The sequence below is a fragment of the Alosa sapidissima genome, chromosome 12, assembly GCF_018492685.1.
Source record: "Alosa sapidissima isolate fAloSap1 chromosome 12, fAloSap1.pri, whole genome shotgun sequence".
NCBI classification, from domain to species: domain Eukaryota; kingdom Metazoa; phylum Chordata; class Actinopteri; order Clupeiformes; family Clupeidae; genus Alosa; species Alosa sapidissima.
The window spans coordinates 6,204,249-6,216,362 of NC_055968.1; the positions used below are offsets into that span (position 1 = coordinate 6,204,249).

The window sequence follows — 12,114 nt, forward strand, 5'->3', positions numbered from 1 at the left end:
CACACAGGTGATTTTTCTTATAGGAAATAAACAATTATATTTTCATTGCACTCTCTATATTCAGCTGAAGCAATGCTCCATTTTTATTTTTTTATTTTAGAGATCTACTGTTTGTACCTTCTGTGTTACTCTAGGGAACTTGGTCACCATGGAAATGTTTACCGCATTGGTTTAGCCTCGGTCTCCCTGAGGTGGTGTCATGTTCAGCTGCTAGCTCCAAAGTGGGGCCTCCATATCGGTCCCTGGAGTGTGGGTTTGAAATTACAGCAATCACAATTGAAAGCAAAGGTAAACTATTGTTAAATAATAGTCTAATACAGATTAGACTTAACATTTTCAAACTATGGAAAGCTGTTAATTCTAAACAAGTTTTTGATTTGAAAGACTAGTGGACCCATGCCACCAACTCTTTGTTGTCAATGCTTTTGTGGACATCTTATTAGAAGGCACCTGTGAACAATGCTTCGGACACAATACAGATAATCAGTCAAGTACTGCGAGATCAGGCATACAACTGCTTAACATTTACCATGTTTCTGTGCAGTGAATACCGCAAAACTACTGCAATATAGTGCAGCAGTGCTGGGTCACTGCCAGGAACACAAGGTTTTGGGGATATTACAAAATAACTGAGACAGAGATAGTTCTGACAAAAAAACTTTGAGAGAGTTGAGTATATTAAAAAAGACATATTTATTCCGTAAATAGAACTGTTTTCATAAACATCAGCAATTCATCACTTTCATTGCCAGGAGCGTACAATAACAGCAACTGATCTTATATCTTTTTTCCTCGACATGGTTGAAACAAACAAGGAAAGTGGCCAGTTGACATTGCAGCTAGACCCAAAGTATTCCCATGTATCAATAGATGATTTTTTTTATTTTTTATTGCTAATGAGTCATTTAGGGCAAGACCAGATATGTTGCTACATAACAGGTGTACAATAAATATATTAATCATGTAGCACACATGGCCCGACAATGTGACCAAACTGATGACGTTTATGTAAAGTGACAATCTGTGATTGGAGAAAATGATTTGATGCCCTGGACATCACACCTGCAATGCATGTGCAGACATTTTTTTATGTACCAATTAATGTAAAACAACAAAAGCGTACCTCAGTAGAAAATTATGCTGTCTGTATATAGCACAATACTTTTATCAGATATGCAAGTCCTTCAGCAGTGGCACTTCAGCTACCTCTCTGAGGGCTCGTGGTCATGCTTAGAACATCGTCAAGGTACTGTTAAGGTGCCACAAAATTCAAGTGTCTTCTGAAGAGAGATTCAGTACAGCTCCCAGGTGTCAGTCATGACTGACTATATCATAATGATCGAGTTCACAAAACCCACCCGAGGATGAGGTTTTTTTCCCCCTCTTAAGAACAGCCAGTACTCGTATACCTCGAGTTTGGCTCATCAAGGGTATTTCCGCATGCATACTGATATCAAAAGAGACGTTACTGTGACGATAGCAAGTTTAAAACGGTTGTCTCAATGACCATCTACTAATCGCCTGGTGCACCAAGATGAAGGATGTGATTGGACCTCAAGGCCTCCACGGCTGATGAGGGAGAAGGCAGGTTAAAATCGAGCTCAGCTAGTTGCTGCCTTCTTGCAATGGGATTAACAGTACACACAAACGCCACAGTCAACACGTGGTTAGTAACCCAAGAGAAACACCAGAACAGAAGCACACAGAAACAGCATGTTAATAGAATGATGACAGATGATGATTAGATGAGAAGAAAATGCATTGCACAATAGACTGCAAAACAACAAAGAAAACAAAAATCATAAACATAAATGTGCAGGCCACATCATTTTAGGTCCATAGTCAGGTTTGATATGTAGAGTATCGTAGGAAGCTATGAGGGACATTCTTCCATCGGCGTACCAAAGCCATATTTGGGGCACAGTTTCAGGTGGGCTTCTCGTGGGCTGACTCCAAGGAAACTGCCCAACTAGAGTGCTAAATGCGCTCACATTTCATACCTTGAAAAATCAGGTATTTCAAAAACACAGAAGATATGGCTTTTTTAAAAAAAGAACAGGCTGTCTACAGTACTTTCCTCAGGAAAGATTACAGCCCATCAGTCACTTTGTGGAAGCAGCAGTAACCTAGAGTAGCAACACAAACAATCTCCAGTAACTCTTTCCCTCACACACACACTCTCTCTTCTCTAGTTGAGACAAAATCCTTTGGTCTTCTGTGCCATTATGATTCCCTTGCTTTATTTACACAAATCGGTTAGTGAGAGGTGTGTTAATAGTTTTTTGTTTGTTTGTTTTTTTCCCTAGTGGTGTAGCCTCAGAGGGCCTCACATTCTTCAGGTGTGAGTGAGGCTGGTGAGATAGCTGAAGGGGCCAGCCCTGGTCCGGGCACACTGGGCAGCGCAGCACAGCGCCCGCTGCAGGCTGGCATGGGCAAGCTTACAGGCCTCCCTCCGGGGCACTAGTAATGACTGGCCTCCATGGGCGAGAGGGTCAAGATGCTCCTGTCGTTGGAGAAGTATGGATCCGAGTTGTTCCACGATCTGGAAGCATCAAGGACAAGTGAGGACAGGTGAGGCTCAGGCAGGGGCAGTTGGGATAGGTCTGTGTGTGTGTGTGTGTGTGTGTGTGTGTGTGTGTGTGTGTGTTTTACCTAAAGCTTTGCACAGAACACTGGAAACGCTAAAGTGCTAAAGTGCACCTGCTGCTCAATCCCTGTTGTGTGTGTGTGTGAACCAAATACTGACATTGCTGACTGACTGACTTTCCTATCCGGCCTGGACAGACAGAGTGGCATCAAGGCTAACTGGCTGGCATGTCTGGTAAGGGGGTTGGGGTTTCGCACCTGCCTGCAGCCTGAGCCACAGTGATAGCAGCAGTAGCCTGACCTAGTCTCTCTCTACCTCGCTGCCCTACCCATAAGCCATTGCAGCACTGACTGGTTCTCGACCCTAACGATTAGACCTGTGAGAGACCACAAGCATGCAGCGCTCCAGACAAACCAAAAGCAGGTGGTGAATGAGGAGAGATGTTGGTACAGAATGGGGCAACATGAGGAAAGATGTTAGTACAGAATTGGGCAACATGAGTGAGCTGAACACACAGTAGCAAAAGCTTCCTTTGTCACAACATATATGCTACATTCCTGAAGACCACTTCAGTACAATACAGATATAGTATCTCTACAAGTAGTAGTATATGAAATAGAATACATCTGATATACTGTATATTAACTTTTTCTCATAGATTAGATCTAATAACTAACAAAAATAGCTAATGCATTTGAAATATAAGGGGATATACATCTGTAGTATTATAGTATAAAATCTGCATCCAAATATACGTCCTATGTGACAGGCTTTGAGTACATGGGAAGATGTACATAAGTAGAAGGCACATAGCCTGTCGCATACTCTACTGAGAGTGTACATTACTACATGGACCTCCAGGGGGCGTGTGTGAGTGTGAGACTCGCTCGAGCTTCTCTGCAGAGTGATGTCATGCATTCTCTGGCAATGAAAAGACTGTGGAGTGGACGTGGGGATTAGGATGCTCGTCTTTGGGCTTTGCCTCGTGCGTGGCCATATGCACCCGCCTGCCACAGCGACGGGGCAAAATAACGACCATTCAACAACAGCAGCATGCAACAACTCTGTCATCTGTCATGTTTGCCACTACAGACAACCGTTTTAAGAGCTTGGTGCAAAGGGCTAGACTGCAGTGTAGAGAGAGAAAGAGCCAGGGGAAAAAGACAGGAAAAGAAAAGAAAGATCAAACTTTGTATGAGGTGTTTTTTCGTACCAGGAAACAGCAATGATGATTTTACCAAATAGAACATCACCCGAACAGCCAGGACATAGAAGCAAGAGCAAACAACGCAAGCAGTGCAATAAATTTGATTCAAACAACAGATGCAGACTGATCCCATCTGTCCAGCATAGAGCCCGGTGACACAAAGTGCAGTGGTGTGTGAGAGTGCGTGTGTGTGTGCGTGTGTGTGTGTGTGTGTGTGTGGTGTCAGCGGTCGTGGCCCACTCACACATTGGATCCTGGCTCCTCTACCAGTATAGGGAAAGGAAAAGGGAAGACATACGAGGGGGGGGGGGGGGGGGGGGGGTTAGAGTGACCAGAGTGACCAGGAGAATTTTGATGGAAAACACCCACACACAGTCTCTCTCTCTCTCTCTCTCTCACACTCACACACACACACACACACACACACACACACACACACACACACACACACACACACACACACACACACACACACTGATTAAACCGCATACAAAAACGCCCAAGGCATTTCTCATGCAGAAGGTCAGGCATATTTGTTCATCTTCTTGGTAAGGCTTCAAGTTGCGGGTAAAAAACAAAATAAACAAGCGAAATGTATATAATGGTCATTTCAAAAGAAATCTACAGTTTCCCCATGTCTCTAAAAATAGCTCCTCCTCCGGTGCTCTCTGATAATGTGCTCCCCTGGTGAACACTAGGATTTTGGGGAGCTGAGGGAAATGAATCCCTACAGAACATCATCTTCCAGATTAGGCGTCTTTGCTTGGCTGCTGTTGCTACGGGCAACATGCTTCCTCGCCTGTACAGTGGCAGTGCTCTAGCAGTAAGGCTGGAACCGCGTTGTTATGGTTTTGTTCAGTGAGAGTCGTGGCAAGCTCCAGTGAGGGCCTTGTCTCATCTCGTGTAACAGCTAGAGGAGCGCAAACCGTCAGCGGCCATTGGCATTCCAGCAGAGTGGACAGTGCAATCGTAAGAAAAGCAACATTGAAGCCAGAGAGACCGAAGGTGGAAATCAAATGTGCATGCCGTCATCGAGACGCAACACTGTGGAAATCAAATGTGCATGCTGTCATCGAGACACAACACTGTGGAAATCAAATGTGCATGCCGTCAGAGACGCAACACTATGGAACTTTGGCAAAAGACTGGGAAATGCATCCCTACCCGACAAATACACACACATAGAAATACATACAAAACAAACACACAAAGCGGCACACTTGGGAAGGTTGGGCAGACAGGGTGGGGTGGTGGGGGGGGTCATGGTTCTCATCTGAGCGCTGTGCATTTCACCACAATTACATTTGCATGGCTGACCACACACAAGCCTGGTCATTCATAGTGGCCAGTCTGACCAACGTGGGACCATAACATTCTGTGGCACAGAGACCCATTTAGCATCTAACAAAGGCGCAAGACCTGCAGAACAGGACTCTGAGCACAGGACAAAGTGGCTATTAACGATAAAACTCAACAGGCTGAAATACACCAGGCACACAAGAAAGGCAGCAGTAAAAAAGACCTCAGGCTTCGCGAGAAGGTGCAGGGCAGGCAAAGACACATTTGGCAGGACTACAGACAGAGGATTACAGAAACTTTTAAAAGATACTAGTGGTGCATGCATGGCCCCAGCTTAAGCCTATGTATGGATGTGGCCGAGCAGACAATATTTTAAAAGCTATTGAGGACATACAAAACCAACACAAGGGACACCACTCAGAAGGCAAGTTAGTAAAGTTAGTAGCACACTGCATCCCCATTCAGCACAGCTCTCCAGCTTTTTAGCCAAACTCCTCAGAGGTTAATTTTATAAAAAAAATAAGGGCTGTGAAATAAGGGCTCCGAAACGGGCCCCGCTTTCTGCTACAGGGTACGCGTGGTGCTGACGGGGGGCTGGGTCCCCGCTCTTAAGGAATGTGTGTGTGGCGTGCGGAGGCGTGCTGAGGGGGAACCCAGTCAACAAACCCAATGTGTGTGAGTGCTGCTCTTTGAGGTTGGGCTGAGAAGTCCTTGACCAAGCAAGTTTTCACCAGAAAGTGTGTGTGTGTGTGTGTGTGGGGGGGGGTTGGGGTAGGAGCTTGTAGAGCATATTGGCACAAAAGTAGCTCTGAGACAGCCTCTACTTTATACTACATGTCTATATATCTGCATGTGTGTGTGGACTGGGAGGGGAGCTCAGTCTCCGAGCGTGGGTGCCTCGTCGTGCTCCAGCTTGTAGCCGATGCGGTTGCAGCAGAGGCTAGAGAGAGAGAGGTCGCACCTGCCGGCCCTGGGGGGCGCACAGCGGCCCATCAGCCGCTCCACCAGCCTGCCCAGCCGGACACGGATGCCCGGCCCCTCCTGCCCCTCCGACCCGATGCAGCACAAGGAGTCCAGGCAGCTGACTGAGCCCTGCTGGGCCTCAACAAGCTGCAGAGAGAGAGAGAGAGAGAGAGAGAGAGAGAGAGAGAGAGAGAGAGAGAGAGAGAGAGAGAGAGAGAGAGAGAGAGAGAGAGAGAGAGAGAGAGAGAGAGAGAGAGAGAGAGAGAGAGAGAGAGAGAGAGAGGAAAGGAGAGCAATACAAAGGTCAGACGTGTAAATATGGTGGTTACAGATCACATCAAACACCACAAATAGGTCATGAACAGAAACTAATCCCACCCAAAGGACCCCACAGGCTTCAAGCTTAAGCCCACTAGTGGAGGTGCTGGTGCTGTTGCACAGCTCATGATGTCAGGACACACAGATGAATAACCGAGGACAGAGCGACATGGAGCGGAGGGGTAAACAATAAATAAAAAAGAAATAAACCATAACATCAATAAAGGAGGGTTGATGAATGAGGGAGTCTTCTTCAAGGCAAGGTCATCCTTGGCCTTGGTGCAACCGCGCCCCCTAATCAAATTACAGCCATTTATCCCAATGCATGTAGAGTGCTGTCAAAACAGCACTCTCTGGCAGCGGATCTAAAGTCAGATCAGAGCTGCAGCGGAACACCAGCCGCATACTTCAGACGAGCGCACAACTTGGCCAAAGAATACAAGCAAATATAATCGTCCATTACGCTGAACGGGAAACAAACCCCGATTCTTCGACCTAATCTCTGAGCGCCAAACTCTGTAGTTTTTTTCCCCTGACTGAGCAATTTCTGATGACTGGTGTCGATACTTGCAGTCCCTGAGATATCTTGCAGAGCTAATCAAATCTTCCAACAACTGTGATAGAACTTTGAATAATGCATTAAGGGGGGGGATCTGGCAGGGGAGGTGCACCCTTGTGCTGGCTAGTTTGGAGTGCAGGGGATGACAAGCCCATGGATGGGCCAGAATCCCCTATGGATCCTCCAATGTAGCTGTATGAATGGACATGCTACATCAGACTGGTGATCAGTAAACAACATAATCAAAGCTGGCAGAGAGGAGACACAGCTCTGCAGATTGGATTTTTTTTACAGCAGGCAGAGGTCAATGGGCTACATGAAAAATGACAAGCAATTCTCCCACTTGGGCCGGGGAGAAATATTGGGCCAGCAGTGCGATGGGTCGTTAATATATTTCAAAGCAGGTTTCATATATATATACCCTGTCCCTGAAAATCAATAATTCTGAGATGCAGGTGATGTAGGTTAAAGGTAAGACATGATGATGTTTGGATATATGAGAAAAGATGACTGACTAGTTGAGTAAATGGACCCATGTGAGCGGTGTAATTTATATACAAGTCAGCCTTAGCACTCAGCCCAACACAGTCTGCCTACAGACCTCACCAGGAAACAGTGTGCCTAAGCTACAGGAAACCTCAAGACATTTCACACTGATTAGCATGAAAACGCGTGAGACGGACAAAAAACATGATCTTCACAATGGATATTAATGAGTTATTTCTAGCTATAGAGATACAAACTTCACATCAAAGAAATGTCCAATGATCTTATCTTGCATCAGCAACAAATAGCAGTTTGACACACAAAGCACAGCATAATGGAAAAACACTATGTGGGGAGCAAAACTAAAAAGGAGTTGATAAAAACATTTATTTTTCATAAACAGGCATTTTGCACAGAAAGATTAAACACATAAAAAGGGACATACAAATATGATATGAATATGAAATGTCAGGATTGCACTGGTTGCATATGATTCACTGAACAAAATAAAATAATGAACAAAATTAATACATGAACAATAATGGTAAATAATGAAAAAATGTAAACACTCTCTGAAGCAGAGGGCCTAGAACATGCAGATTACCGATCTGTGGAGATTGAGGACAAAGACATCATGAGTGATCATCACGTAAAGCACATGGAGATATGTGTGTACGACAAAAGATATGTGTAACAACAAAGACACAGAACTAAAAGACAACACAAAAACAAATAAACAAAAATCAATAAACAAACTCCAAAGAAAGTCCATGCCAGCATTCCCACCCACCCACGGTTGGCCCTGCCCCCCACCCCTGCCCGCCAGGTGAAGAGTTCACCCACGTGCCTGGGCACCGCGGGGTCTGGCGAGGAGGGGGCACACCCCACAGACACACACACAGGGCCGGTACTACCTAGGGGAGGATAGGGCGGCACCGAGGGCGGGGGGAGGAGAAGCAGCTAGCAGTTGCCAATTGTCCTCCCCTCTGTTCCTGCTTTGAGCAGAGTCATATTCTGAGCTGACTGAAACCTTATCCTCTTCCATCTGGAAGGACAAAACAATGTGTTAAGTCTCCCAAACGGAAGAAAAATTACAGGAGGAGAAAAAAAAACAGAATCGTGTGACGAGCATGAAAACGCCTCCATGTCCAAAATGGAAATATTGAGCGGAAACCATGAAGATGCCATGACATGGCCTCGGAATAAGATCCAGAAAAACCTAATCAGTTTCCGAAAGTGGATTTGTCCAACTTTGTTAGTCTGACAGACTAGACAAGCAAATACAGAACTGACAAATCCAATCATATCTTCGTATTTTGAAGCTGATTGAATGACATGTCACCATTCATATTAGAGAGAAATTTGAAGGAATCATAATATGTAATGGAAGTTCAGACTGCTCCTTCTGTCAATAGCTGGACTCGGGAACGTTTTCTCTGCTCATTGCAAAAAAAATCAACAAGTTTGGTTAAGAGCATGCGGTCCAGACCAGAAACATGATGCACAACAGCACACATGCACAATAGCCTCCATCTGTACAGTGTCCACTGAAAGCCACTCATTCAGAACAATGACCAAAACAAAACACATTACCAGCCTCAAGGAGCTGCCGCATGCCTTACAGTGCCTTTGAATACACTTTCACCTGCAGGCATTAAAACTGGCACAGTCTGTGGTCAAACACCAGAGCACAGCCCAAGTGCCACCCCAATGGGCCATGCAGCAGTCAACGCATCACATGACACTCCCCAGTGGTTATAGCTGACCACCCCACTCAGAGTTTGCATGCAGGGTCAGAGAGGGATCGGGGACCAGAGCTTCCACAGCTTGCATGCAATGTGCAACGAGCATCCAACCACATCACCTCTCTCTTTCTCTCTACCTCTCCCTACATAGTCACACTCACTCCTTCTTTCCCTCTCTCTCTCTCTCTCTCTCTCTAGTCGTCTTCTCAGCCTATGGCTTGTTAGTTGGTCCACCACAGCATGCAGACGACACTGGGGCAGTAAGGGTTGAGGGGGTGGGGGCAGGTTCTCCTACTCTACCTAATCTTGCCCAGCTGATTCTTGGCCCTGGAAAGAGGCTGCAGGGCGATGAAGTCGTCACCTATGGCAACGCGGTTGGAGTACATCTAGCAGAGGAGAGGAAGGTGGAACACACAGACAACATCAGTAGAAAGGGAGACAGACACAGGGAGAGAGACACACACACAGAAATACAAACAACACAGAGATTGTGTATGTGGTGCCTGGGCGTGTGTTTGTGTGTGTGCAGTTTGACACAACTATAGAGCTGAGCAATGGAAGCAGAACACAAGAGTGTTGGCAGAGAATGTGAGCAACACAAAGACAAAAGAAAGACATATAGAGCGAGAAAATGTCTGTGTGTGTGTGTGTGTGTGCGCATGAGTCCATAATTAACATCTGTCAAATTTGGTACATCATCTACAGGTGTCTAAGAGTATATTTATCATTTGACATGAGAGCTAGCTGGCTAGCGGCTCTGGTCTTTGTGTGGGTGGTGTTGCATGGCCAGCGTGCCTGAAAGCGCCAGTCTCACACATGGGAGCTAACAAACCTCCTCTGGTCAAAACAAAGAAGGAACATCTTTATGACAGGTGGCATTTTCACTATGATGCTCTGGCACCAAGTGACGTGTCACAATGCAACACATGAACTAACAAAGTGACTGCCACTGTGTTCTGTTGCCATGTGGTTCCGTATTTAAAGAACCTATGTGTAGCAAAGTCATGCAAGTAAAATAACATTAACTGTACTAACGTCTAATTTTGATTAATTTCAAACTGAAGTTGTAGATATGACCTTTCCATAACTGCCTGTTTAACGTAAGACTGAAACTGAGAATGCATGCTTAAATTCTTAAAAATGCAGGTAAAAAGTTTTTTTGGTCAGTAAATTCTCACTACATAGCTCGAAAAATATAATTCTGGCCTCTGTATACATGTGAGAGAGAAAGAAACCAAGCAGCGAGAGTGTAAAAGAGTCTGTGTGAAGAGAGACAATACACAATGGGAACAAACACAAAAACAGTATATGCGGCGCCTCACACACACAAAGAGCCACGCAAACCCCCACGGACACTCACAGACAGCCTGTGACCTGCTTGAGTAAGAGGAGCTCACAGAAGGAGCTGACAGAAAACAAAGTGCAGCGCACAACAAAGAAAGAGAGAGAGAGAGAGAGAAAGAGAGAGAGTGCGAGTGAGACACGGTGAGAGAGAAAAAAACGAGTGAGTGCGTTTTCAAGTATCGAGTGTCATCTGCAGTGCCGAGGCTTGCAGGTTCGCTGACACGGCAGCATTTGGCTGTAAAGATCTCCTCCTCGGGAGCGCGGGAGACAGAGGGGCTGAGCCCACTGCTGACCGGTGCAGGGGAACAAACCCAGGCAGTGTGGGCCCAGCCGGCCACTGAAAGCGGACCTGAAAGTGCCCGGTTTGACTTCAGCCCTGAGTCAATGGAACAGACTCACCCACATCCTCGACAAACATACTTATATTAACAACAGTAGGAGGGAGAAAAAACAAGCTGCAAGAAAATAAAAATATATATATGTATCCGTTGGACCACTTAGTGTTTGTGAGGTGGGAAATCATGACTCATTGTGAAACTACTCTGTGTGCGGTGAGTAATTCATCCTGTAGTCGATCTTGAACAGCTCTTTCACTGGCAGCAGTGCTGTATGAATCAATCTACATCTCCAAACTGCATCTGCTGCAATCTAGCAATCACAGTCTAGCATCTCACTGTTCTGCCATGTGTCCACTTCAGCTCTGACTGTGTAAGGGACATGTGGAAGGCCTGACTAGTGAGAAGCCATGCAGTTGTTGGCATGAGTGAGTGTGTGAGTGTGGTCGTGCCTGCGTGTTGCATGCATTTCATGTTTCCATGTGCTCTGCCAAAGCGTTTTTTCACACAGTGGTCCCTTCAAGTGGTCATGTTTATCTGCACCAAACACCAAAAATGTGACGTCGTGCATATTATTAGGGCACAGCGGTCTGTGGTCTTCACTTGACCCAGCTGAAGCCAGCGCAGGTGCGCTGAGGGGTTAGGGGGGTTAAGCAGCTGGGCTGTGCCTGTGTGTGGGGGGGGGGGGGGGGACTGTGTCCAATCCTACCTGAGACTTCTGGGTGCTGGTGGGCTGTAGGTGCCGATAGAGAACCTTCTTGACGACGTCAGGGAACAAGCAACCAGTCACGATGATGATGATGGCGAACCAGGCGGAGCCACTGGACAGCAGCTGGACAAAGACAAAGTACATGTCCTGCGTGTGGAGGAAGGGCCTGTGGGGAGAAGAGACACACATACGGCCACACAGCCATGCAAACAAATGCACGCGCACGCACACGCGCACACGCGCACACGCGCGCACGCGCACACGCACACGCACACGCACACGCACACGCACACGCACACGCACACACACACACACACACACAATCTGGGTTATGTCTGATCAAAAAGTCTGTGTTCCTCTTGAGTACACTGATTACTCACTTACTCCAGGCCTTCAGGTCAAACCTATACAATTACACTATGTGTATTTGGATCAGTTCTTTATTGTGCATACGAGGACATCCACATGGGAATGTAAACCTTGCCTTAAGGCAAGGAGGCTATGCTGTGACATAACATCACATCACATCACTGTAAGACACAGTGGCAATGGAGTTCTTGAG

At 46.2% G+C, this 12,114-nt stretch overlaps 1 protein-coding gene across 6 annotated transcripts in view; it reads right to left on the minus strand.

Moving 5' to 3' along the window:
• Nucleotides 1–674: 674 nt before the first annotated feature.
• atp11b (ATPase phospholipid transporting 11B (putative)) overlaps nucleotides 675–12,114 on the minus strand; it is a 38,527-nt gene continuing 27,087 nt past the window's right edge. For 2 of the 6 annotated variants that reach the window (XM_042111801.1, XM_042111799.1), the window contains 3 exons: nucleotides 11,553–11,718; nucleotides 6,055–6,203; nucleotides 675–2,542 (listed from right to left, as the gene is read on the minus strand). In XM_042111801.1, the coding sequence (XP_041967735.1) occupies nucleotides 2,461–2,542; nucleotides 6,055–6,203; nucleotides 11,553–11,718 (397 nt within the window). In that variant the 3' untranslated portion in view covers nucleotides 675–2,460. Of the gene's footprint in view, nucleotides 6,204–8,333; nucleotides 8,465–9,464; nucleotides 9,551–11,552; nucleotides 11,719–12,114 lie in introns of all 6 variants that reach the window. The other 4 variants (XM_042111797.1, XM_042111802.1, XM_042111800.1 and 1 more) reach the window with 4 other exon arrangements.